At 43.8% G+C, this 25,246-nt stretch overlaps 1 protein-coding gene across 1 annotated transcript in view; it reads left to right on the top strand.

Moving 5' to 3' along the window:
• ARHGEF28 (Rho guanine nucleotide exchange factor 28) overlaps positions 1-20,357 on the top strand; it is a 112,172-nt gene extending 91,815 nt beyond the window's left edge. Inside the window, 1 exon segment of the mRNA XM_040985911.1 lies at positions 19,358-20,357. Coding sequence (XP_040841845.1) covers positions 19,358-19,521 — 164 coding nt within the window. The 3' untranslated portion in view covers positions 19,522-20,357.
• The last annotated feature ends 4,889 nt before the right edge of the window (positions 20,358-25,246 follow it).

Genomic DNA, 25,246 nt, shown 5'->3' with positions numbered 1-25,246 from the left:
AGGCATGGATCCAACCCTGACAGAAGAGATTCCAGTCTCTCTGTGTTTCAGAGTGTTGCAGCCAGCTTCTCCCTCCTGTCCCTCAACTATGGACATCCATTGCTGGGGTTTGCCTAAAACATGATGGATCCAATCTAGTCCCGGTGCTTCATCTTTGCCCAAGAAGACTGTGACCCTGTGATTTGGACGATAGTCACCTTGTTTCTGGAAGGATCCTTACAGTAAACATTTTAGTCTTTGTGGGGGCCGTTAGGTCTTTGTGCAAGTAGTCAATACTGCCACTGTAGCTTGGAAGAAGCCCCCGACAATACGGGAAAATGAGCTCAGCTATGTCCCAAGAACTCTTATACAAACAAGTGAGTGTAGTTTGCCTACCTCAGAGATGATTTCCAAACTGGTTTGCCTTCTGCTCAGGTTAAAAAGCAATGAAGGTCATGCTTCCCCTGGTTTGTTCATCTAAATTAGTTCACCCCAGAGTGAATTAAATAATTGACAGTGTAGTAATAGGAGATCTTGTATCATGAGAAGAAAATCTGAATTCACAGGGAGGACCACCTAACCTATGATGTTGACAAGGAGTCAGGAACAGGCGCTGGGTTTGTTACTGGCGCCCTGCATGCAGTTTGTCAGGGTTTCCTGCACCGTAGAATAAAGAAATGTGTTCACTCGTTCTGAGGTGGATTTGTGTCAGGGTTGGCTGGTCGGTCATGTGTCTCACGCTGTCCCTGGTGGTCCTGAAGCAGCTTCCTTCCCTGGAGAATTGTGCTTGATGGGATGTTGCAGGGTATCCTCACTCCCTGACTCCTCCTCCTGCTGTCATGGAAGCCCAAGTCGCATTGTCCCATGTGGAAGTCTTACCAGGCTTTTGAAAAGCTGCCTGGGATACCCTGTAGATCCAGTGACCAGCAGCTTCCACCCCACACTCTGCAAAAAAGCTCATTGTAACCGTGACTCAGAGGTGGCCGGCCTGTTGAAATCAAAGTGTTCCATCCATGTTGTTAGAAAGCCAATAGTTAAATTGTGATGAAAAAAAAATATGTAGCTGTGAATCAAGATTTGTTTTTTTCCTTCCCAGAATGGAAATAATCAGGATGAAAAGGGTAGTTGCCGTTCCGTATTTGCCTTGAGGTGGCATTGGCTGGTGTGTGATCGCAGCAGTACCTGAGAGGAGGCGTTGTGCCCAGCTCCAAGTTTCCCACTGCTGCCTACAGTGAAATCGGTTGCACTGGTCAGCTCCATCTTTAGAACCAAATGTTGGTTATGCCGATGACGAGACTAAACATCTCAGACTGAGATGCAGAGCTTCTGTATCTCCAGACCAGCCATTCCTTGCTGGTTACTTTATAAATATGTAAATAAACACCCAGAAAAAATTGCTGATTACATGTTGGTGCCCTGAGTGCACTGTCCTACTGGACAAGCAGCCAACAGGAGAATGCTGGTAGAAACTACTTCTCGCTTAAAACTTAAAACTTTTCTTCCAAGATGTAGCCTTAAGTCTGTTTTTGAGTTTGGTTATCCTCAGTCGGTTTATCTTTGCTAGTCGTGGATATACTAATAAAAGTCAAAGTCACGGTTTGGGATCCCCAGGAAGCATCTCTTGTTAGCACTTAAAATTGGCCTGAATTATGTGTGACCCTCTAGATAATGTATCTGAAACCCTTCCCCTCCCCCGCTGGAGAGCACGCTTTCTGTGAATGGAGGAATCCATGTCTTCAAGTTGATTGCTCTGTCCTAAGCACCAACCACCATTTGGCATACCATGAAAAATACTGGGGACCTAAGTGAAGGACTCAGTGCTCAGGTGGCTGGGAACTTGAGCCATTCTCTTTGCGAAGGTCTTGAGGATGTTGAAGAAAAGAAGCCAGAGCTTTGGTGTGATAGAGCTCAGTGCACAGACAAGATCAGTGTCTTGGGCTGGCTTCTGGACTGGGAGGGCAATGTGTGTGGGGTTCAACATTTTTCATAAGGTAAGTGTGAGTTAGATGGTCTTCTGAAGGTGTGTAGGTTACTGCAAGATTATTTCCATTTAAAATTTTACTGGAATCTTATAGCAGACTTGAAAAATTGCAGACTTTTTTTTGTCACAAAGGTTGAGATGTAAAGCTGTTTGGAATGTACAGGACCACGTACTGGTTTGGTATTCCTTTCGCAGCTCTTGAAGGATCCTTCCACGTGTGTTGTTTTTCCACTTACAACACTGCACACGTAGCCCACCATATGGCCATTTGTAGCAAATGAAAACTTAAAAGTCCAAATATGTTTTCCATAAAATGCTTTAAGCTAGTGTAAACTTGTAGAAATGAATCAATCACTGTCATTTAAGAAGATGACACCCAAATGATTTACCGTTTAATCCTTTATGTCAGTAACATCCAGGCAGCTTACCTGGTCACCCGGGCAGTTCTCGTTGAGCCATAAAGTAGCTTGAGCACAGTAAATTAGATGAAGGTGGCTAGCTCAACATCACTGAAATACTTTGCTACAGCCTTTTTCTTCTGCTAGATCCCAATTAGACATCCTTAGTTTCTTGCCGGGTAAAACTGAATATTTGTTTAGTTGAATGAATATACTCCTGGAATGTGAAGCAGTCTCTCTGGCATGATCTTCTACAGGTCTGCCTTAAAATGTTGCCTGAAATATCTCATGTTTATTCTAATAATCTTAAGATGAATAGAGACTAAAACTCAATCCCATTTGAGCTGGTCACTTCTCAGAAGTGACTTGAGCTCAGGCTCTGGGCTGGATAATAAATAAAGAAGCCTGGCCCTTGATTTGACCTACAGGGATATTCATTTGCTGTGATAAATCACTGTTGAGGTTCTTTGGGTAGGAGCCAGTGTGTCCATTCTGTTTCTGAATAAGATACTCGTTTTAATTCCATTTGAAATGTTAATGCTTCGTTTGAGAGTTTACCTAAGGGAAATGTGTAGGTCTTCAAAGACTCATATTATGCAGGAAAAGGACTCAGTCCCTCATGGACAATTTCATAGCAAGAAATTCAGAACTTAATTATTTTCATGGTGTGTCTTTTTCCATAACCTTCCCTGTACAAATTTTATTACACTACAGCTTTTTCTAAAAGGTAACATGGTGGATGTTTGTCTTAAATATAAAATATTTGGATCATCCACTAGAAATACAGGAGATGCTGCTTCTCCAATGCATTGGGGGTCATTTTTGAAGGAACGGTACAGTAGAGCTTGAGAAGAAAGAAACATTTATAAGCCAAACATTGGCAGTGTTTTAATTTTCTTTAATGACCTGCTTCCTACTGCTGATCTTGGCACCCTGTGCGATGATTTGTAATCAATTAATCATGTAGGATGTTGTAACACTGCAATAAAGACATGGCACTCTAAGAGTCTCATAAATTCACCAGAATCAAAAGGCAGGAATTGTATACTCCACGACCTCTTCATGCCAAGCCAGGAGCGAGGACACGGTTTTACGTTGGAGTTCTAGTGGGTCCACAGAAGCCCCTAGGCTTTCTGGGGGGGCGGATTCTAAATGTTGAAGTTCTCATTTCTCAAAGATGGTTTGAACCTTTCTTGGGCTCTCAGGTTAGGAAACAATAAATGTTAGCCTCATCTGATTTTCACACTCATCCTTTGGACAGGAGGAATTCTCTATTCTTCTGGATTCTCAAAGAAGATTGTGGTCTGTGTTTTGCCCTGAATTGGGAGCATTCGAGCTTAACTGCAAGAGGCCGTATTTCAGGGGAGTCTTGGTGTGGATGATTTAGACAGGACGCATGTTTCCATCCGGGAATACACTGACATTTGCTAAAGACAGATGGCGTGGTGTGATGTTGGAAGTCAGGGAGAATTCACGTACTCGGCTCTGCCAGAAGCTTCTGGGATCTGTGTGCTCAGGAACTTAAGCTTATGTGTTTTGAATTTCAAGATGTGTCTCCGCAGTTAACTGTTCAGCTATAATGGAATTTTTTTCTAATTTAGCTTAGCAAAGATGGAACAATTTAATATTCCTACAATGACGTAAGCCTAAACCTTTTGATGGATTGTATAGTGTGTTATCTTTATACATTTGCTCATGGTTCTATTTTTAACATGTTCTTATATCAAGAATATTAAAGCTTAAAAATATATATATGTATATTCCATCTGATTAAACTCAGACTGTCTTTAGAGAAAGCAAAGGCGTTCAAAGCCATCTTGCATCCAATGAGCAGGTTAAATTCCTGGAACCTCCTGAGCTGACTCCTCTCTGAATGTTGTACTCTTTTTAGTTAGTTGTTCCTTGGTCCAGATTGGCATGGTAGACACAAGCAGAAGTCATATTTTTAGATGCCTGATATTTCAGTTCAGCAGCCTATGTTAGAGCCCTAAAATATATCCGTGAAGTTTGGCAAATGCAAATTACCTTTCATTGGCATGTAGATTGGAGGGAGGAAAAAAATTGTCATGAACATGTTGGCCAAAATGTGATGGTCCGTTAGTCAGCATGCGGCAAGGAGGCTGCGTTTCGCACTCGGCCTGCCGTGTGAAGAAGTGCAGTTCGCACACTGATGTCTCCCTCAGGGCCGGACCTGGAGCCATGTCCACCTGCAAAGGAAATACATTGGGACTGTGAAGGGGGCCCTGTGGTTAACCTGCTTCCAGAATACTCTACTCAACTACCGGCCTTATTTGTTTTTTTTAGACATTTGAAATTATTTTTTTGCTGAACAAGCAGTCTGAGGTGAAAGCTTATGAAAAAGCAGATATGGAGTTGTTCTTTCTGAGTGCTCTCCGGTCTGGGTTGGCTGTCAGTTACCGTAATGATCCCAGGGCCCACGGCCAAAAGCTGAGCTGTGTGAGCTGGGAGCAAAGTACTCAGAAACATCACATGACAGGTCTCCTCCTCAGAGAAGCTATTAGTGGTTGTTGTGAGAAGATAGAAGGAAGTTTTTTTTCGAATCTTGCTGCCAGTAAATTAAAGTATTTCATCATCATGTTTGTCAGATAAGAGATGTAGACATGGAGAGGTGGCAGGTGCATTCGTCGGATTCCGTCTCTTGGGACTACTTCGCATCTTCAGTCCTTCACTCCTCCTTCATTAGGTAGGAACATGATGAAGATCTTCTTGTAAATCAAGGTGGTCTTAAGGGTAAAGCATGCATTTTCCTAAAATATACGACTTCTGGTGGTAGTTGCCTTCAGTCTTTTAAGAGAGCATTACTTTACCTTGAGGATGTTCTGGTCATGAAAATTGTGGACAGTGTGTTTCCTGAGGGCTTGTTTAAATGACCGAGGAAACACCCAGAAAAAAAAGAGACACACCAGGATAGAAACCCAATTAGCAATATCACCTTTGATCAAAATGACCGGAAAGAAAATCAGACCACACCTAGCACCTCCGGAAAGCAAGTGACGTGATTTCCCTCCAGCTATTCAATGATGAAAAGATGCGGAATCCATCCCTGTATGCCCACAAGCGAGTTTCAGAAGCAAACAAACCAAACAAGAAACCAAAGAAACAGACCAAAACCACACTTTGAATGTCATGAATCCTATGCGTATTTACTATACTTCATTTTTAAGTGAGGGATTTGAGTGAATGAATGAATAGAATGAGTGGATGAACAAATAAATGTACTTGATTAATACTGGATGATGGAAATTGGCAGAATGAAGACAGAAGGCTTGAAAAGTATGCCTACATTCAGATTCCAATTCTGTCATTCTCTCTGAAATTTCACATTTTTAATTTTTTATTTGAGAGAGAGAGAAATAAATAGAGGGAAGAAGGAAGGGAGAGGGAAGGGAAGGAGAGATGAGTGGGCCAGGCTAAAAGCCAAGAGGTAGGAAGTCCATCCTGAACTCCAACATGGGTATCAGAGGACCAAAGACTTCAGCAATCTTGTGCTGCCTTTTCAGATGCAGTAACAGGAAAGCAGGTAAAAAGTCAAGTAGCTGGGACTCAAATCAGACCTCCAAAATAGGATGCAGGTGTTGCCGGTGGAAGCTTAACCCACAGTACCACTAGGCCAGTCCTATGTCTGTGAAATCTTAAGGAGGTGTTTAAATTAATTTCATGTGTCTCAATTTCTTTTTCTTCTTCTTTTTTAAACATTTTATTGTTTATTGGAAAGGCAGATTTACAAAGAGAAGAAGAGACAGAGAGAAAGATACTGCATCTACTGGTTTACTGCCCATATGGTTTCAATGGTCAGAGCTGCGCTGATCTGAAGCCAGGAGCTTCTTCTGGGACTTGCACTCGGGTGTAGGGTCTCCTGGCTCTGGGCCATCCTCCACTGTGTTCCCAGACCATAAACAGGGAGCTGGCTGGGAAGTGGAGTACCTGGGACACAAACCCACGGCCATATGGGATGCCAGTGTTTGCAGGCAGACGATTAGTCAGTTGAACTGTCGTGCCAGGCCCTCACAGTTCCTGTCACATCTTGTGCTGAGAAAGGAGAAAATTGTCAGGAAACGCATTGGGTCACTTGAGCCAGTGAAATGCTTCCAGTATGCTTGTTCTGATGATGAGAAAGCCCATGGTTAGCCTCCCCTGGGGATTCTCCATGTGGACCCTTCTCAACCAGTGTTTGGCAACTTAGGTGTTAAACTGGCAACATTCCCATCAATGGAGGATGTTGGGAAATGCTGGTTTGGGGGCTGGGCAGCCTTTCCCTTGCTGTGCTCCTGTGTACTGTGGATTTCCACCAAGTGCTCCTTCCTAATCTAGTGAGTACCACTGCTGCCTCCTCAGCCTGGCACCATGCAGGACTCCTGGCTTCTGAAACAATGCTTTGGAAACAGTACGGACGTCAGTGATGTTGAAATCAACTTGCTGCACGTGGCACACCCTTCAAATACATTTTGCTCTCTTGGGAACAGTTGAAATCCAAATGACATATCTCAGGGTGATTTCCCACATGGGTTGCATTTTGAGACCCAGAACCGGCACAGTGCACTTCAGGGAGAGCCTTGTTTAGCCCCCAGGCCAACGGGCCAGCGTTGGAGCCTGTGGAGAAGGGTTGGCGTCAGGTCTTCCTTGTGTTTTTCTGGGTCAGCTGTGATGGGCTTGTCTAAGTCTTGTGTGTGTGCTGGGAGTCAGCCACCCTGATGTGTGTGGGCCTGGATATGCCACCTGGCCTCTTCCCCAGCCTCGTCTCTTGGCACCCTGTGGTCTAGCCTTATCAGGTTCCCTCACTCACGCAGGCCAGTTCCCCTGAGCATTTGACACTTTTTCAAAAAAGAATAGAGAATTAAAAGATAAGTGTATTTTGGTGCAAAAAGAAAAAAATGGAGCTCCTCTTGTCCTTCTTTCAAATTATGTGTTTTCCAGGAATATCCCTTTATTACAGGGTCTTCAAAAAATTCTAAGCACCCAAGTAAGGTCATCTTCTAATTCCACCACTCATGGTCTGCGTCTATGTGTCTTTCCTCTGTTAGAAACACCCTCTCCGCTAGCCTTGGTTCCACCTGCTTCGCTCTTAGCCGTCTCTCAGGACGAAGCTCTGCAGACTCTCTTGGTTTGGGTTGGGAACTTCTCCTAGGTGACTCTTGAGAACATGTGTGTCCATATTACTTGTTCCCTTGTTTTCTTTCTAGACTATGAGATGGTTTCTGCAGCTTGTTTGTGGAGAACTCAAGATACCAAGGCTGGTTGTGTAGTCATTTCTGTGAAGAGTCTCTGAGCACACCACTTCCTTCCATGTCCTTTCCAGTCAGTCCCCACCCCCACCCCCACTGTTGGTCTGTGTCCCATCACTGCAGGTTAGTTTTGCCAGTCTAGGATGAGTTGGCACTGGATCCTCTGGTCTTGTTTGGGCTCTTCCTTTTCCATTCTGTACTAGTTTGGAGACATCTTTCTGACATTGCATGACTTGTGGTTGCCTCCTTTGCACTGCTCACTGACCTGCCACGGATGAATATACCAGTTGGCACATTACGTGTTCTGTCTGTGGACACCTGGCTTGCTTCTGGTCTTGGGCCATCATGAGTCATGCTGCCATGGATGGCCATGGCGAGGCTTTCTGTGCACTGAGTTTGCACGTCTCTTGGGTCAGTGCTCAGGAGTGTACTGTTTTGTATGCAGGCTAGGTGTCTGTTTTGTTTTTAAGAATCCTCTGAACTGTTTTCACAGTGATTTGACTGACTGGACCTCCTGAAGCTGCAGGAGGGTCTCATTCAGCTCCATTGCTGTGGTGTGCAGCACAGTGCAGGGCGCACACTGGACCTACTCAATGTTTGTTGTAGAAGGAGTGGATAAGAAGCTCACATCTATTTTCATTCTCAACTACCCACTACTGCCAGAAAAAAAAAAAAAACAAAATCCTGAGTGCTTTGGCCATCAAGGGACTGGGCATTTTATTGACTGCCCATGAGTTCATTATTGGGGCTTAAAACAAGGGAGACACAGCTCACTGCTTAACTTGCTCCTGGGCCTGCGCCTCTAGCTGGAGGGTAGCACTGTGGGCACTGACGGGGGCCTGCCTGCCCACCAGTATCAGTCCAACGTATTTCCTGAAGTTAGAACTCCCAACACTCCCAGCCATGACCCTGCCCAAATCTGCTTTTCCGATCTCCCTCCCTCTGGGTTTCCAGGGGCAAGCCGACATTTAAGTCTAATGTGACCACTCCCCTGTCTAGATTACCTCTGGCCTCCCTCCCATCCTCCTTGGCTGCTGTGGCAAACTCCACCCTCCTGGGGATCTATATTCTGTTAACACCCTGGCCAGCCTTCCAGGATGACTTTCGATATTTTCTCTTACCTGCTGCCACTCTCGGCCACCGTGTCTGGGAGCTCTTACGTGGCTTCCATCTGAGCACAGCATCCATTAGCCATGTGGGTTGTCCTGAATATATGGTCATCTGTCTCTATCTACAGCTTCATACTCTGTGATGGACCAGGCTTCTTCAGGGCAGCTGACCTAGTGACCCTCAGCAGGTTGACAGGAGTTAGTGCTGTTGGTCACCAGGCCCAGGCTTCATGTTCCTTGTCCTGGGTGATTGATTCTGTGAGAGCAGGTGCATCATATGGTAATACTGTGTTTCTTGCTTGGAAAAGGTATTGGTAGAACAAAGATCTGTCTGGAAAGAGGAGGCTACAGTACTAACTGGGGGCTTTGTGTCGCCCAGTAGATAATCAGTGGGAAATTAGCTGGCTTCCTTGGTGTTCATGACAGAAAATGTATCAGCAACACAGATATGAACAGTTAGAGTCGTTTCTCGAAGGCAGACGGAGCTGCACGAAGCACAGACATTTATCTTGTGTCATGCGTCTTCCTGTTTCATTACAATTTTGGTTAAGCCCTAATTTTGCCTTTTTTCTATAAACTGGCTACTTTTCTAATTGTACAGTTCCTAAAAATATTCAAGTGTCACTTCTGGATCTCTGATAACAAACATAAATGGAAGAAGAATATTCAAGAATGGGAGCATCTTCCACTAAACACATTGTGCTCTCTATATTGTCCTGTTAAAATTATAGTCATTTTTGAGTAACCATAGCTCATGCCTGTAGTCGGGAAAGATATTTCAGGGTTTAGTTTCTTTACCAATGTTATTTCAAACAGATAGAAATTCCAAAATTGATGTGTCTTGTTTCTAAAAACAGCAAAAGAAAACATTTTATGTTGCTCTGAAAATTGTGTGCATGTTTCTTAGGCAAGAATACTTTTTGATATCTTGCAGTCATGCAGACGATCTGGGAGAAGAAACCCACTCTCTTGTAGACCTTTAAAACACAGGATTGCATGCCAGTTCTTCTTGGTTCAAGCTCTGTGAAGGGCACCTTCACTAAGAAATAGGTAGATTGATTCGCTTGGGCGTATTAGTTGGAATGACTTGCCTCCTCCTGCTTTAAGGAGTGCTGTGTTGTGTCTGCAAAGGACCCTCAGCAGCTGTTTTTCCCTCAGCTGAACCAGGCCCAAATTAAATGCAGCATTAAAATTCCTAGGTCGATTTCCTGCCTTGTTCAGCCTGCGGAGAAATGAATTTAATTCTTCTCTCAGCCACACAGGAGGCACAGCTTGCACTGGGGGCAGGGTCCTGCCATGAGCAGTTTGCAGGCAATCTGTCCTTTGGCCCTGGTGGGGAAGACCGTGCATTCTTGCTCCTGCAGAGGCCTGGACTGCTCTGTGAGCACCAGCTGGTCCTTGCACTTACATGTCACCTTCTTCAACTCACTTCACAGTTGTCCCTGATTCTTAACAGACCAGGATGGAATATTTTGTCTCAATTATTTAAAATTGACATATTTTTTTTGTCTACCTGGATGTTAATATTCTAAACTAAACATATGAAAAAAGTGAGCAGCGTAGCAACCACTCAGTATGTAACTCGAACAAAAGGATTTGACCAATCCTGGTTTACACTCCCGCCCTGCCTTCCCGTAACCATGTACTGTATGCTATTTTGAGCACATTCGGAAAGCCAGAACTGAAAATTATTCATCCATCAACAGTTCAGTAAATATCTCCAAGAAAGCCTTTTCTAAAAGCCATTATCATAGGTAAAAAAATTAACTGTAACCCCCCATCAATCTTTGGTCATACGTTTACATCCTCAGTTAATTCAAAGGTGTGTGTTCTTTTTCTGGTTTGTTTTTTGACGTGAAATCTAATGAATATACATTACAGTTATTTGCTATGTGCTTAGTTCAGTTGAACATATAAAAGTTGCAACTATGAAAAATTTCACTTATAGAAAGAATAGAAAATATTAACCATACAGCTAACATGTCTTAGAATTGTGTTTTCTACATTTGGTTCCAGTGTTTCTTTCACTCCATACATCCTCTGGTTTGGTAGTTTTTGCAAGTTTTCTTTAGCTTTCTGTTTTCTAAGTTTGTTCTTTCCCTGTGCCCTCACCCCCCCGACCCCAGTTAGGTTCGTCTCCATGTCTATTTTAGGCTTCCTCTGTCACTTTCAATAGTATTCTTACCATTTTGGGTTGGTATGGGGTTTGACTTGAGTGAAAGATGTATGCCGATGCATATATAGTGGTGTCTGGCAGTAGGAATACTCTATACAGTACGTTTTTACAATTTTCAAAGTTTTCCATTAGCCTGGCTATTTGCATAGATCATTTAAAATACCTTAAAAATAAATATAAAGGTTGAGTGTTGAGTGGAAATTGATAACAGTTTGAAAGACTAGTGTTCTAAGAAATGGGAGAAATCTCCCATTGAAGAATTTGTGTGTCTTCTTTTATCTGATCATTTTTGAGAAGTGATCCAAGTAATATAATGGAAATATATGGAGAAACTATGAAAATTTGCACAGAAGTTTGGTATGTCTTGTTAGAAATTAGAAGAAATTCAAGTTTTACATAGTCACAATTCCCCCTCCTGCTTGCATTCTGACAACACGGTTCTTTTGTCGGGGAAGAAGGCGAAGTTACACTGCCTTAGGCCAGGAATTGTTGATAACGTACAGCTTATTTTATCTGAGGGACAGCCTGTGCACTGGGGTAGATTAATGGGATTGTGCCTGCCTGTGAGAGAAGTTGAAGACTGCTGTTTATCAAGTGCCCAAGTTCACAGATGAGGAAACGGAGATTCTAGATAATGACAATTATCACTGGGAGGCAGCCCATGGTGGTGGCTTAGTGGGTACATTCTTGTAGTGCAATTCTGCCTTGAGGACGTCAAGGAGTCTGCTCAGCGCACATTAATTAGACTAAATAAGGTACTAGGAAGGCCATTTCAAAAGATCAGAATTCTGAGCAGGTGATTTCCTATGACTCCAGATGGAATTTTTGAATCAGATATTCACCATACATTCAACAGTCTACAATGGACACCTTTCATTAGGATGATCTGAAACAACATTTTTGTTGGACTAGCTGCCTTGCTTTTGTTTCCTGTTTCTTAAATGTTACTTTTTAAGCTTTAAATGAACTCAAATTTATGAGAGTAAGAAGAAAAGTTAATATAAATTTTGCTTCATACAACTTAATTTCAAGAAATTAAGCTAATATTTCCCCTGGATTCCAGCATTCAAACTAATACTTATAAATGTATAATTCAACTATTGTTTTGTTCAGTTGGGCTTGTTGAATTAACTTCAATGATGTTATCAAAATGAACCAGTAAAAACATTTTCTGATTTATATATCAAACACCTCAATGGAGTTTTATATTGTAACATTTTAACTGGTGTTATATTTCTCTGCAGTTATTGCTCTACAGTTGTACATAAATTTTTTTTTTACTTTAAAGTACACTAGTGTATGAAATATTACTTTAATGCTATAATAAAAATACTAGTGCCTCCCCCCCTTTTTTTTTTTAAAAAAAGAAAGGCTTAAAATAGTAATCAAAAATCAAGAGAACCTTAACAATTTATTACTTAGGACAGATACACTCACAGTGTAAAATAACATGTTTTGTGAATTGTGTTTTATCTAGGAGATTCTATTAGATTTTTTTTCTGGGTCAGAGAAAGGGCTGTACCAGAATTTGTAACATTTTTTTAGCAGGTGGCTACAAACTCAGTGAACCTTATCCATTTTATGGGGAATTTGTGTATCTTTCTAAATAGATACAAACCCACATATGCGCTTGCCAATGGTTTGTCAGCATGGTTGCATTAGAATTGTTACAAACAGAAGTGGCATCCAGAGGAGACCTCTTGATTTATTGCCACAGTGCTCCATTTCTATTAGATTTATAAGAAATACACTCGTGGAATGACAGAAAACCCTTTAGCACAGTCCAAAGGTAGGAAAGGCTGTGGACTTCAGCAAGGTTATCATGGAGCAGAATCATTTAAAAAATCCCACCTACCCCCCAACTGGCTTTTTAACAATTTCCAAATTACAGCTCATTTTGGTTCAGATTCCATTGCTCCTTTCCATCTTGTTGGGTTATCTTAAAGCAAATACATGATGTCCTGCCCTTCCTTCAAGATCTTTTCCAAAAATATAAGAACCTGACATAAAAACCTATTAAAAATTCGATCACACAGCATCATTATGAAACCTAAAGAAATCTTACTTAAAAACATGCTGGCATTACTTGAATTTCTTTAGTTGTCTCAAAAATGCTTCCCTCGCCCCACCTCCCACTCACCCTTGGTGTGTTTGAGTTAGATTCTGCATAATTTCATGTATTGCATTTCATTGATCTATCCCATAAGTGTGTCGTAAAATGTTTTCATGCCTCTTTTTTTTTACTCTTACGAATATTTAATGAAGAGACTGATTTTGTTGTTCTGCATTCTCGATTCTGTTCCTTCTGTCGTTGTGGTGTTACCGAACCTACTCCCTGCCCCTACAGTTCCCGTCCACTGGCGGTCGGGAATGAAAGTTTGATTAGATGCAGGCTTCATGTTTTTGACATGAAGGAAAAAAAAAAAAAACCCTCCATGGCTGATGTTCCGTGTTTCCTCTCACAGTCCGTCATGTGGCGCAACAGGGTCTGTTTCTCTTTCTGGGGTGATCACATGTGCGGGTTCAGATGTTGTCAGCAAGATTTCAGCAGCCATTGGTGAGTGCTGCTTGAATTCGCTGCAGACGGCGGGTCCAGGGTACCGAGCCTCACGTATTTCCAACTTCGCACCCATGATTTATTCTGGCATATTGTCTCTGAGTCTGGAAGGAGCTTTCTAGTTCTTTGATGCAGAGAACATGTGCTTGGGGAACAGACTCCCTGAGTTGGGAGATTGTTGTTCGTGGAGCGACCGCGTCTATTATTTCCTCCAGAAGGGATAATGATGCAAATGAGCCTACTAAAGTTCTGTGACATCTGCTGTGTAAGAAACTTGAATTATCTTGAGTTTCATCAACCTGTTAGGCCTACTGTATTATTTTATCATTAATACCAATTAATAATGCCATGTAGCGAAACACTTTGAAATACATCTCAAGGAAGAGGAGGATGCTCTGAGGTTAAGGTCATGGCTTCCTCATGGTGGTACCCTACTTGGGAAAGGAAAGTCAGAGAGCACATCCAAATCCGGACTCAATGGAGAATTGATATATTACTACATTTCCAGTTAGCACGTGAGTACTTCAAAGGTGGAATTAAAGGATAAGCTTATTTGCCCCCCCAAAATATGTGTTAGAAATCTCCTACACAGTTTTATTCCATAATGTTCCTTTCTCGTGTACCTTTGCAAGACCCTGCACACATGAGGGTACTTGCAGAGAAGTAGAATCAAAAGTAAGTTTATTTTGGTGCAGAAATTCTTGCGATCCATGCAGTCAAGGGCTTTTCATTGTATAAATGGCTTCAATAGTTGGCGCTGTTTTCCTGGCATAGTTTATACATCTAATGTAGACCATGTTCACCACTGAGAAGAAAGTGAAAGTCCAAGTCTCACAATTGCAACTTTAATACCACTTACTTTTCCACCTAATGGCTTTATACGTGCATGTGGCACATAACACTCGTGCCAACACTCCCTCACCTTCTCCCACAAGCACATTCTGGCTGTCTGTTTCGGGTAGTGTGGATACGTGAGGAATAGAAAAGGGCGTCATGACACTCACTTGGATTGCTTGCTTCAGGCATCAACTCCGGGTTGGTTTTCCTGCCAGAGATTCGCATCCTTGTGGTGGCTCACTGTGAAAAATTGGCTTGAGCAAACCTAGGGAGAGACTCGTTTTCTTTGCTGTGAAGATACCTCCAGCTTTGCACAATAAATGCTTTCCATTAGAAAGAGAATGTTGCACATTAAGGCTCTTGAGAGAAAATAGCCTTTGCCAGTAATGCCATCAGGAAACAATTTTTAAATGTTTTGGAGTGGAAGCAAGAATCAGTCACTAAGGAGGGAGTGCGGCTTAGTGTACAGATTTGGAACATTAATGACAAAATTGCTTTTTTTTTTTTAGGTAGAGTTATTCTAAGAAAGTGTGAATTTTGATTTTAAGAACATGCACGAGGGATATTATAACAACAAACACAGGTTAAGCTGAAATAAACAAGTTCAGAACCCAGAAAATGAAGACAAGAAATTCAGTTGTGTGTCTTTTGCTGGCAGCAAAGAAAGGGGATGAGACTGTGGGCTGGATGGTGTTGTATTGTCCACGGTCTCTCTTGACAGTAGACTAAACATGCTTTGCACAGCAATGGGCTCTTGGGTGCCTGGCCATGAGTGCACTATTGAGGGAAATTCAGACTTAGAAAATTGATATTCATGACACAGTTGCCCTGATAATTTTAAGCTGAACTTTTGTTTAAAAAGAATGGTCATGTAAAATGCTTTTATGCTAAGCAATGACCACACGAAGTAAACAGTTTTTAATTTGAAAGCACAACGACAGGAAAAGAGAGTGAATGAGAGAGCTTTTGTCTGGTGGCTCATTCCCAAATGACCAAATTGGCTATGCCTGGGTCAGGACAAGTCCAGGAGCCAGAAACTCTATCTGGGTCTCTCCCCGGGGTACAGGAGGCCAAAACACTTGGGCCATTTTCCTAGGCACCTCAGCGGAAGTAGAGTACCCAAGATTCAAAGTGGTACTCTGCTAAGGGATGCTGGCATCACTGGTGGTGGCTTAACCTGTTGTGCCCCAAGTCTGGCCCCTTACAGTTGCTGACAGCCCTTTCCGACTGATCACAGATCTGCTCCTTTTGACAAGTTGATCTTAGTCTTAGTGGGGACATGGCCTACCCGTTAGTTAACTTCCTGTATGCTATCCTTCGAGGACTGTGTATGGGCTTGCCTCAGATACACGTTGTTGGCACAACTCTTGAACAAGGGCTAGGACAAGTGTCTGGGATAATTTTAAGAATGTGATTTTCAATGCAACTCCAAGTAACAAAATTGATTTCATTTCCTGAGTGGAGATCTGAAAAAATTCCTGAAAAAGATCCATTAATTTTTTTTTTGGTGCCTCTAACAATATTTGGTGAATTTCTGCACAAATCTGGTAATTCACATACAATATAACACGCTGAAGAGGCCTTAGCCAAGATGATTTCAGAAGGCCAGCACTTGGTATAGTGGATAAAGCCCCTGCTTGCGGTGCTGGCATCCCATATGGGTGCCAGTTTAAGTGAAGTCCTGGCTGTTCCACTTCTGGTCTAGCCCTCTGCTGATGTGTGTGAGGGAAGCAGTGAAGAATGGCCCAAATGCTTGGGCCCGTACAGCCACTTGGAACCCCTGGAAGAAGCTCCTGGCTCCTGACTTCAGCCTGGTCCAACTCTGGCAGTTGCGGCCATTTGGGGAGCAAACTAGTGGATAGAATGTCGCTGTCTTCACTCACCCTTCTCTGTACTATGTATTCTTTATTTAATTTTTTTCAAGGTGCACTTATTTTTAGTGGAAAGGTAGATTTACAGAGAGAAGGAGACACAGAGAAGATTTTGTCCACATGGCCACAACGACCGGAACTGGGCCGAAACAATGCTAGGAGCCAGGAGTCTGCCTGGGTCTCCCACGCAGGTGCAGGGTTCCCAGGCCTTGGGCCATCCTCTACTGCTTTCCCAGGCCACAAGCAGGGAGCTGGATAGGAAGTGGAGCAGAGGGACAGGAACAGACACCCACTTTGCCATGTGGCTGAAAAGGTTTCGATGGCACTTTATTCAATGAAAATATGATGCACAATTGTGTTTTCAACCCTGAGTTCACCATCTGGTTCTGAAAATAGCTGTCCAGTGGCTGTAGCAAAGGCTGCTTCTTCCTCCCATTAGTTAGGAATTCCAGAGTCAGGTCAGCAGGGAAAAGTGTGAACATGTAAGTGCAAATGTGCACCAGCAGGTTACCACCAAGAGCTGCAGCTGAGACTAGTGAAGGAAGGGGCTGTGGGTTTCTACCCTCCAGCCACACATGTGGTATGGGCATCTTCTGCCCGAGGTATGCACTCTCATGGTACAATCAGAGCAGTGCCAGCCATGATGCCTACAAGTTTTAGAGTTTTATTTTTGATTGACCCATGATAATGGTGCTAAAACTACATTAGAAGGCTGTCCCTGACTCCAAAGCAGTTTTCATGAAGAGAGTAAGAAGTTCTGGGCAAAGGCTGACATTTTAGTGTATAAATAAGATGGTCAGTGAGGTTGGAGGAAAAACACCTCACAAGGAGAAGCTGCTTTCTGCCTGGTTTAGCCAAGACCGGCGATTTTCTGCTCATTTGTTTGACGGTGAATAGTGGTGACTTTGCTCAATTTCTAGAGAAATGGGGGAGATCAAACTATTTCTTTTCTGTCAAGATGAGAAATTATATTGAGATACTTGGTTGCAAAGTTCTTTATCATTTGAAATCCTATTTTATTATTTAGCTTATTAGTAATCTTTCTTTGCTTTTAAAAAATAAGGTGTTTTCTATTTTTGCCTGCCAATGTATGGGCTTGCTTTAATCAAAAACAAAACTGGTGATTAATTTTACTCCCCAAGGATCCTGCTTTCTGAAGCAGTGAGGTTTAATTTTAACAAGTGCTTTTCCAGCGTGGGGCGCTCAGAGGGGCATTTTCTCCAGAGTAGAGAGTGTGGACAAAGGTGGCTGGCCTGGAGGAGCCTGCAGTCGCTGCGCTCGAGAGCTGTTAGGGTTGAAATGAAGTCATAAAATCAGAAATCACCCAACGGTTTCTAATTTCAAAGACTAACGGCCTGCCCTCACCTGCACAGTTCAGGTACAGACCACGCAGGGACAATGCAAAGGAAATTGAGTTCCCATGCAAGTGACTCCCGGCCTCGCCGGTGTCAGCACTCCATCTGGACTCACACCATGGGCTGTTCACCCCGGGGTCCAATGAGCTTTTGCCTAGAAGTGCCTTTCTCCTGTGTTTTCATCATGATTTGGAAAAGTTCTGCTTGAGCCTATATTCTCACCTTATGCATACAAACATCCTCCCTAGCTCCCTACATCTCTTCTCGCTTCTCTGTCTTCCAGAGCTAGAGCCCACCATTTAGTATAAAATAATTCTTTGTTTCGCATTTTGGATTTTTAAAACAAGTCTCTCAGAGCCATTAAAAGGGACTCCCTAGAGTCTTCTGTATTTTGGACTCGTTGCTGAAGGCTTCACAGCCTGAAGAGGCAAAGTTCCACAGACCGAGAGCTGCTTCTGTCCCTGGAGTCGTGTTTGTCACCTCCCAGTTGCCTCGGTCAGTGGACAGCTTCCTCTTCTGAAGATGTGGATTTCTCGTGCTCTGGCTGGAGCACCTGTTGGTGAGGAAGTGACCCCTCAGGTACTTAGGCGACCTGTTCGCTCTGCCAGCATCCTCTTTGAGGAAACTTGGAGGTTTCCCTTTGAAGTTGGGCAGTTATAAGCATCAGCGGTTCACTGCGGCTTTCTGCATGGAGAGGTGAAATGGCTTCATTCAGTGATTGGCATTGACATTCAAAGTATGAATGTGTCTTATGACCGCAGGTATATTTTAGGGATAAAATTAGGTGGAGAACATTCTGGGTCAAACTATAGTCCTATGCTAGTAGTGAAGTCATTGCCCAGGTATTTGTGATATTTGTGATCATTGGTTCAGTAAGGGACGTCTCTCATTCTGTAATAATTGTCATGTCCATGTTGAGAGGCTCAGAATGTCTTTGTGTTGTTCTTTCTTACTTTCTTTGTCCCCCATTCTTGGCAACCCTCGATTCTCATTTTCTCTGGTTGCCCAGGAACTTGCTCAGGTGGGTAAGGTTATAAGCACTTTGTCATCAGAATGCCAGCGGGTCTCTATAAACACCTGGATAATAGAGGCTTAGACCCTGCAGGGGACGCAGGGGCCTCTGGCTGGCCATCCTCGTCTCCACCTGTATTCCCTGCCTATTCTCCAGGCTGGGTGTTTGGAAATTTAACATAGAGCCAAGCCTAGGGGAGGATAGTCAGTGAAACAAATGCAGAGAATAGGTTTTGCAGCACATGTCTTTAAATCAAAAACAACCTTCATCTCCCCTTTAAACTATAATAGTAGAGGGTGTTTCTTTCTCCAAAAAAAAGGAGATTACACAGTGCTTTGCTGTTGCTAGGTAACCAGAGAAAAGCCAACCCCAGTCATAGTTGATATTGGCCTGATTTTCCCTTGGAACCTGGCTACCGTTATTGAAGACTTTGTGTGGTCTGAACAGATTTGCACATTGGTGAGACTGCCCTGTTGCTACCCCTTGCCCACAGATACATTGAGGCATGGAGATGCCCCTGAGAGGAGGCGCTACGCCATTTCACTGGACCAGTCACTGTACACCAAGGCCTCTGCCTCCCTTAACAAAAATGGGTGGGCACTGGACACCCCTGTCTCAGTGGTAGCACTGATTTAGCAGCGGGTCTGGAATGATGTGATGCTTTTCTGCGAGCATTCTTGGCTCAGGAGGCACTTGTGCATGCCGTGCACCTGAATGGACTCCTCCTTGTTGTTTTCTCTCTGGGGCTGGCCGTTCTCTAGGCACTGCCTTTTCTCATCTCTGTCCCTTGTGGATCTCAAGCTGAGGCTCTTGTAACCTGTACCATCTGTCTTTTGCAGATCTGGACACTTCCCAGGCCGCGTCCCCAGTCCCTGACAACCCCAGCCCACTGCACCCTCCGCCGCAGACATTTTCAACAGAAGCAAAGCTTGGTCTACAGACAGTGACCAGAGAAGATGGGGAAACCATAGACGAAGTGGAAGAAAACATTGTTTACCTCTGATTGCGTTGTCATTGTTTTTCCAAATCACACAAAACACTGGCACTTTGGGGAGAAACTTTTTTTTTTCTCCTATACTCTATGTCTGGGGGATTGTGTCCAAATTGTTTTAAGAGACATATTTACTATTTCATGCCAGTTCATTTTGTTGGCATGAATCCGATCATTAAATTATTGAAAGCAGCTCTTTTTGTATCATCTTTAACTTATCACATCTAATTTCAGATTTCTGGAAGAGAAACTAATTTGAAGAAGCAGAAATATTGCAAAAAAAAAAATTGTTTTGGCCCCATGGTAGAATTCTGTATTGCATTTGCAGCCGTGTTGTCTGGGTGTTGAAGTGCCTTGAAGGGTGATGTCTGTAAGGGATCCATTCTGGCAGCCACAGAGCGGCCCCAGGGCCCGCCCAGGCAGGACGATGTGGAAGCAGCTCTTTCTCAGCTCGCGGTTATGTACTGATTTCTCTTGGGAACCTCAAGGGTAGAGACTGTTCAACCAATAACGCCCTTCTTGGCCACCGTTCCAGATGCAGGACCTGCTGGGGACCGGCACCATTTCAAGCCACAGTTCAGCAGCCACAGCAGCAGCTGTCAGCACCACCTTGAGCCGGGAGCCCCCCAGCGAGTCCATTCTGATGTAAATAATGAAACTGCATGGGAGCCCTCCCTCCTGGTCCCATGCCGGTCCCATGCCTTCCTGGAGCACTGACAGCCACCAATCCCTGAAGGAGCTCCCCCTGTCCTCATCCAAGAAATATCCTTTATGCTCAGGGCAGCCTGATCCTGGCCATGCTCTTCCATGTTGTGCAAAGCCAGTCCACCCTGCTGCCTTTAAAGTCCCCTGGGTTTATGTATGGGAAAATGACCCTGGGAGAGGTTTCCCCTTATTCTGCAGAAATGTTTGTGTGTGTCTCGGTCATTGTCAATAAATGTAATGATGTCATTGTCTTCTCTTGCCATTTTCATGTGAAGGGCAGGACCCTGGTATAATGCATACTGCACATACACATGAGAATTGAAAATAGAGAACTATAAAATGCATCCAGAATCAAAAACCTGCCAGAGACAGTTGTGCTAGGAATTGGAACAACTCGCCCAGGCCCTAAGGGTTTTATTTCCCCTCAAAGTTAGAAGTTGTGTATCTTCACATAGGCAAGTCATGTGATTCTCACCAATCGCTTCACCTCCAAGTGGACCTCCTAAGCTCTAAGATGCATGTCTTCCTCCAAAAGTCCTCAGGAAATATCTTTCTTTTCTGCTCGAATAAAGTCAATTTCACATTCTGTAGCCCTCGAATAAAAAACATGTAGGTATTTTTGAAATCTAAGTATTTGCTCCAATAACTCAAAATGCCTTCCTGTTTCTCATGATGGCAAATGTGGGATGAGTTCAGAATCCCATGGGCTTCCTCAGAATACTTGGGCTTGCTTCCGTCGCAAGCCCTGCAGGACCAGCCTCTCCATGCAGTTCCTCTGGGGAATCCAGAGCACTTTTGTGTATTCTCATCTCTGTAGCTGCTCCTGGCAGTATTCCTGTCACACGACGACTTTTCCAGTGAGTATAACTGAACTTCTGGGCTTTTGGAAAAGTGCTTTTCACTTTGCCCTCATTATGTCCTCCTGGGTTTTGCTGTGACCTAAATGGTTGTGTCTCTCCACAGTTCTATGCTGAAAACCTGATCACTGATGTGTGGCTGTTGGGCAGTGGGGTTTGGGGGAAGTGACTGGGTGCTGAAGATGGACCCTGCGGGGATGAGGTCAGTGTCTTTGGAAAGCTCACTCACCCCCTCACCATGTGGAGGACATAGCAGTAAGCACCGTCAATGAACCACCATGTAAGTCCTCACCAGAAGCATGTACCTGCTGCCAGGGTCTTCATTTGGACTTCCGAGCCACCAGCTGTGTGAGAAATAACTTGTGTTGTTCTACCAATAACATAGTGGACGGGGCTTTGCTGTGTTACCCGGAACAGACCGAGGTGGACCTCTGTAGGGAGGGGCCCTCTGCCCCAAACTCAGCAACCTTGAGAAGATGACGTCATGCCCCAAGATCGTCTTTTCCCTCTGTCTCTTGGAGGCTGCACACGTTTATGCATCACCTCATCTAGATTCCGAGTGACTCTGCATTTGATCGGGACTGCAGAATTGCCCGCATCGTGTGGCACCTTCCGGCCCACTCACAGTTGGAAGCTTGTTCATTCAGAAAGTGGTAAAAACACTTAGTACAGCGGAGGAGTGGGTGTGCAGACTCGGGCGCGTTATGTAAGGGGAAGAGGGTGATGTCATAAAAACCTGAGTGAAAGATCATAATCGAAAAATAAATATGGCTTCCTTCCTGTGACCAAGGACCCCTTTAAGCTCAGAAGACCCAACCTACAATTACTAATGTTTCTCCTCTGTCTTTCCTGGGGAAGGCAACAGAGCAAGGCAGTTGGGAACTTGATCCTTGGAGCCAGATCTGCTACTGACTGGTTGTGCATCCTGGGCATGTTAGTTCATTTCTCTGTTTCCTCACCTGTAAAAGCAAGGTGATTGCCTTCTACAATTATAATTGCAAGGATGAAATGATTAATACACACATTGCATTTAGAGCAGAGCCTGAGGCATTGGAATCACTCAATACAGGCAGGCTATTAGCATGAAAGAACACTTCTAATAATTGCCTATCCTGGTCCCAATCTTTAAGTGAGATTATTTCTGCATAGCCAGAAATAACGTATAGAGAACTTGTTGGCCAGCCATAAGGTATGAGAAAGGTTCCATAAGGATAGCTGTTAACTCATTGCATCTCTATGTGTATCAATCTATATATTCAATAAACAAGTTTAGTCAGGATTGCACCTGCGAAGAGTAAATGATTTATATGCGTACTGCATCTGTAAGACTGTCTGCTAAAGGTCAAGGAGGCTGCTGAGGACAAAGAAAAGATGAACAAGCCTGCAAGCAATTGGAGATGATGAGCACGTGAGCAGATGGTCCTGATGCAGACAGGCAGAAACAACAAACGATACGGAGAAGTGCAGGTAGCTCTGTGAGCTGACAGAAGGAGCCCATTGGAGTCGATAGGATGTGGGATGGAGGAGTCATTCCACAGCAGAAAGTGCCTGAGACTTGATGGGGAAAGACATCTCCAGCAAGAAGGGCAGTCCCAGCACAGGGTGTGCTGATCAAGACGCAGCAGTGCTTTAAGCACGTATTTGGAGGTAGCCACACAACTTCCTTCCCTCTAGTTGAAGGTGTCCGATGGGAGCAGCCATCTGTGCCTGCCTTTTCAAAGTACTTATGTAAGTATTCTCTCGTTCAAATAACACGAAAATAAACAAGAATAAATGGAAAAATAAAAAGGAATACATGAAAGGAAGATTCCAGTATGAACTTAGTAATTGACATGAAGAGTTTGTCCTTGTTCTTTCCTGACTGCTTCTCCCTTTACTAATGTGAGACAGGGCCACCAGCTGCACAACACCAGGGGGCGCCATTCTCATTGTATGAAATCAGGCTCCACATCCATTACTTCTGAGTGAGCAAAACTTCCCTGAGTTGTATGTTGCAACTTGCTTCTGAGTATCTGTGATACAAGGAGCGTTGCAGGACTATGAGGGAGAACCGTGTGAATGGCTTTTGCCCAGCAATCAACGGCGTGAGTCAAGGACATCCTAAAAACAGTTACTACATGCTGATGATCATAGACAGGAGAAAGCAGGCATGGGCAACCTCATTTTACAGCCTGTTTTCCTGTGTCCTGGGAGATCAAAGGCTGCTGGGAGGCCGGGCTGGGAGGGGGAGCCACCTGATACTGAATGCAGGTATAAGCAAGAGTGTTTGGAAACCTGAGATGAAGGAGTTAACAGAATGAGACCTAGAACCCTAACCTGTCCCTTTTCCTTGCCTCTGGTTGGTGAGTTCAAAGCCCTGGCTTCCAGTTGATGATTGAACCTTGTTTTGGGTGGAGCCACTTGACGCAAGAGCAAGACCCTCACGCAGTATTCCTGTAGAAGCTTTATGGCTGAGAAACTGTCATAGGCCAGTCATTGAATCCGAATTTTTTTTCCTACCAATAAAACTCACAGAAGCAAAAAGCCAGATATTTTCCAAGAATTTAGTAGGAACACTGGCCCAAGGATGAAAGACATACGTGTTGAGAGTAGAACTTTCTGTTCCTTTTGATTTATTTCAGTAGATTCTAGTTCATTGTAAAATGGTCCCTCATTCTCACAGTGATTCCCACCCCCCCTCCCACTTTGTCCTTCCCAAGTAATCTTTTACTCCAGGGCCTTTAACCTTGCAGGCTCCTGGCTCAACCTGGCTCTGTGTTAGCAATATGATGAATACCTGTCCTCGGAGCCAGTTGCCCGAGATGTCACAAAGTCCTGGTCACTGGTGAGAGTTTGGAGGTTACCTTACTTACCCAGAGGCCCACTTGGATGCTCCTATTTTATTTTATAAAAGGAATCTGATTTCTCTGCTAAAATGCATTTTCCCCATACCCAAGAACTTGTTCAAGTTTTTCTTCTTCTTCTTCTTTCTCCTCTGCTAGTTTTGGGTAATTTGCTTATTCATCGCTGGAAGCAGTGAAGGAGAAAGAAGCTACAGCTCCAATGGGTAGTGAACAGTTCACGTTAAACATTTAGCAATGGAGGCTGGTATAGACTGAAATGTCATTTGAGGGTAAACGCCTCGCTTCCTTCCCAGCAGGGGTCAGACTGGAGCAGGTTTTCTGAGGTCATCCCCAGTGCCTATTTTGACAAACTCTAACATGACAGCTCCAGATAGAAACACAAACAGCGCCAGCATCTAGGCGAGCATGTGTGTAGGCCACAGGGACAAGACAGATTCTCAGAAATGTTCTTGACATTTTGCTCATCAGCTGCACAACCTCCTGGGAGACTGGGCCACCTCTCCATGGCTGGCAAGCTCTGATGCAGGTAAAATACTGACAGGTGCCACCAAGGCAACCGACTGTGGTCATTAATCTTTTGTAGCACAGAGATTTCTTGTAACATGAAGGTAGTCATAGGATTTCTTCTTTTCTCTTCAGGGCAGCTTGAAAATTTTATGTTCAATTCTAGTCCTAGGTTTAGGGTGATTGTTCTTACTCCGATGATGTCGACTGTCATCCTAAAACTTGATCAATCAGTGCAAGCATCTCCACACAAAGTTCTCAGAGTATCTGACACGAGAATCCATATCAGCATATTTTTTGCCAAGGCCGTAGTTTGAGTCACTCACCTAGACGAAGATTTTCTAATATGGAGCCTGAGCCTGTTAAGCATTGTTGCTATGGAGACTCCTCAAGGGTTGGATTAATTAAGGCCTGAACAGATGTTGTGAAGTGTGCGGAAGGCACTGCTTTCTGCTAGTAATTAGAATGGGTGTGTGCATACATGAGAGCAGAGGAGAAGTAGAGGCAGAGCAGTGAGACGGACATGCCTGTCGCTGGACGCTCTCAGCTCCTGTAATAAGCCTGTTGATGGCTCAGCTGACACCTCACTCATGCCAGACAGGATAATTGCTTGAGATGGTCAAGAAGCCACCTGATCTCCACCCCCCACCGCTTTTTGGGTCTGATTAATATAAGTCACAGGAATACACCAAAAAACATGTTCTTGGATCAGTGGGTTCAAAGAACTCATCTGTTTGAACACTTGGAAATCAAGCTGGACCACATACATAATGGTTTTTAAAACTACCTGGCGAGAGGATAGTTTTGCAGATGGAAACTGTGTTGTCC

Source organism: Ochotona curzoniae, unplaced genomic scaffold (genome assembly GCF_017591425.1).
Source record: "Ochotona curzoniae isolate NIBS_2020 unplaced genomic scaffold, NIBS_Ocur_1.0 contig_4501, whole genome shotgun sequence".
In the NCBI taxonomy this organism is placed as follows: domain Eukaryota; kingdom Metazoa; phylum Chordata; class Mammalia; order Lagomorpha; family Ochotonidae; genus Ochotona; species Ochotona curzoniae.
Note: the sequence above shows the minus strand (reverse complement) of the source record. Positions and strands in the feature narration are given on the sequence as shown.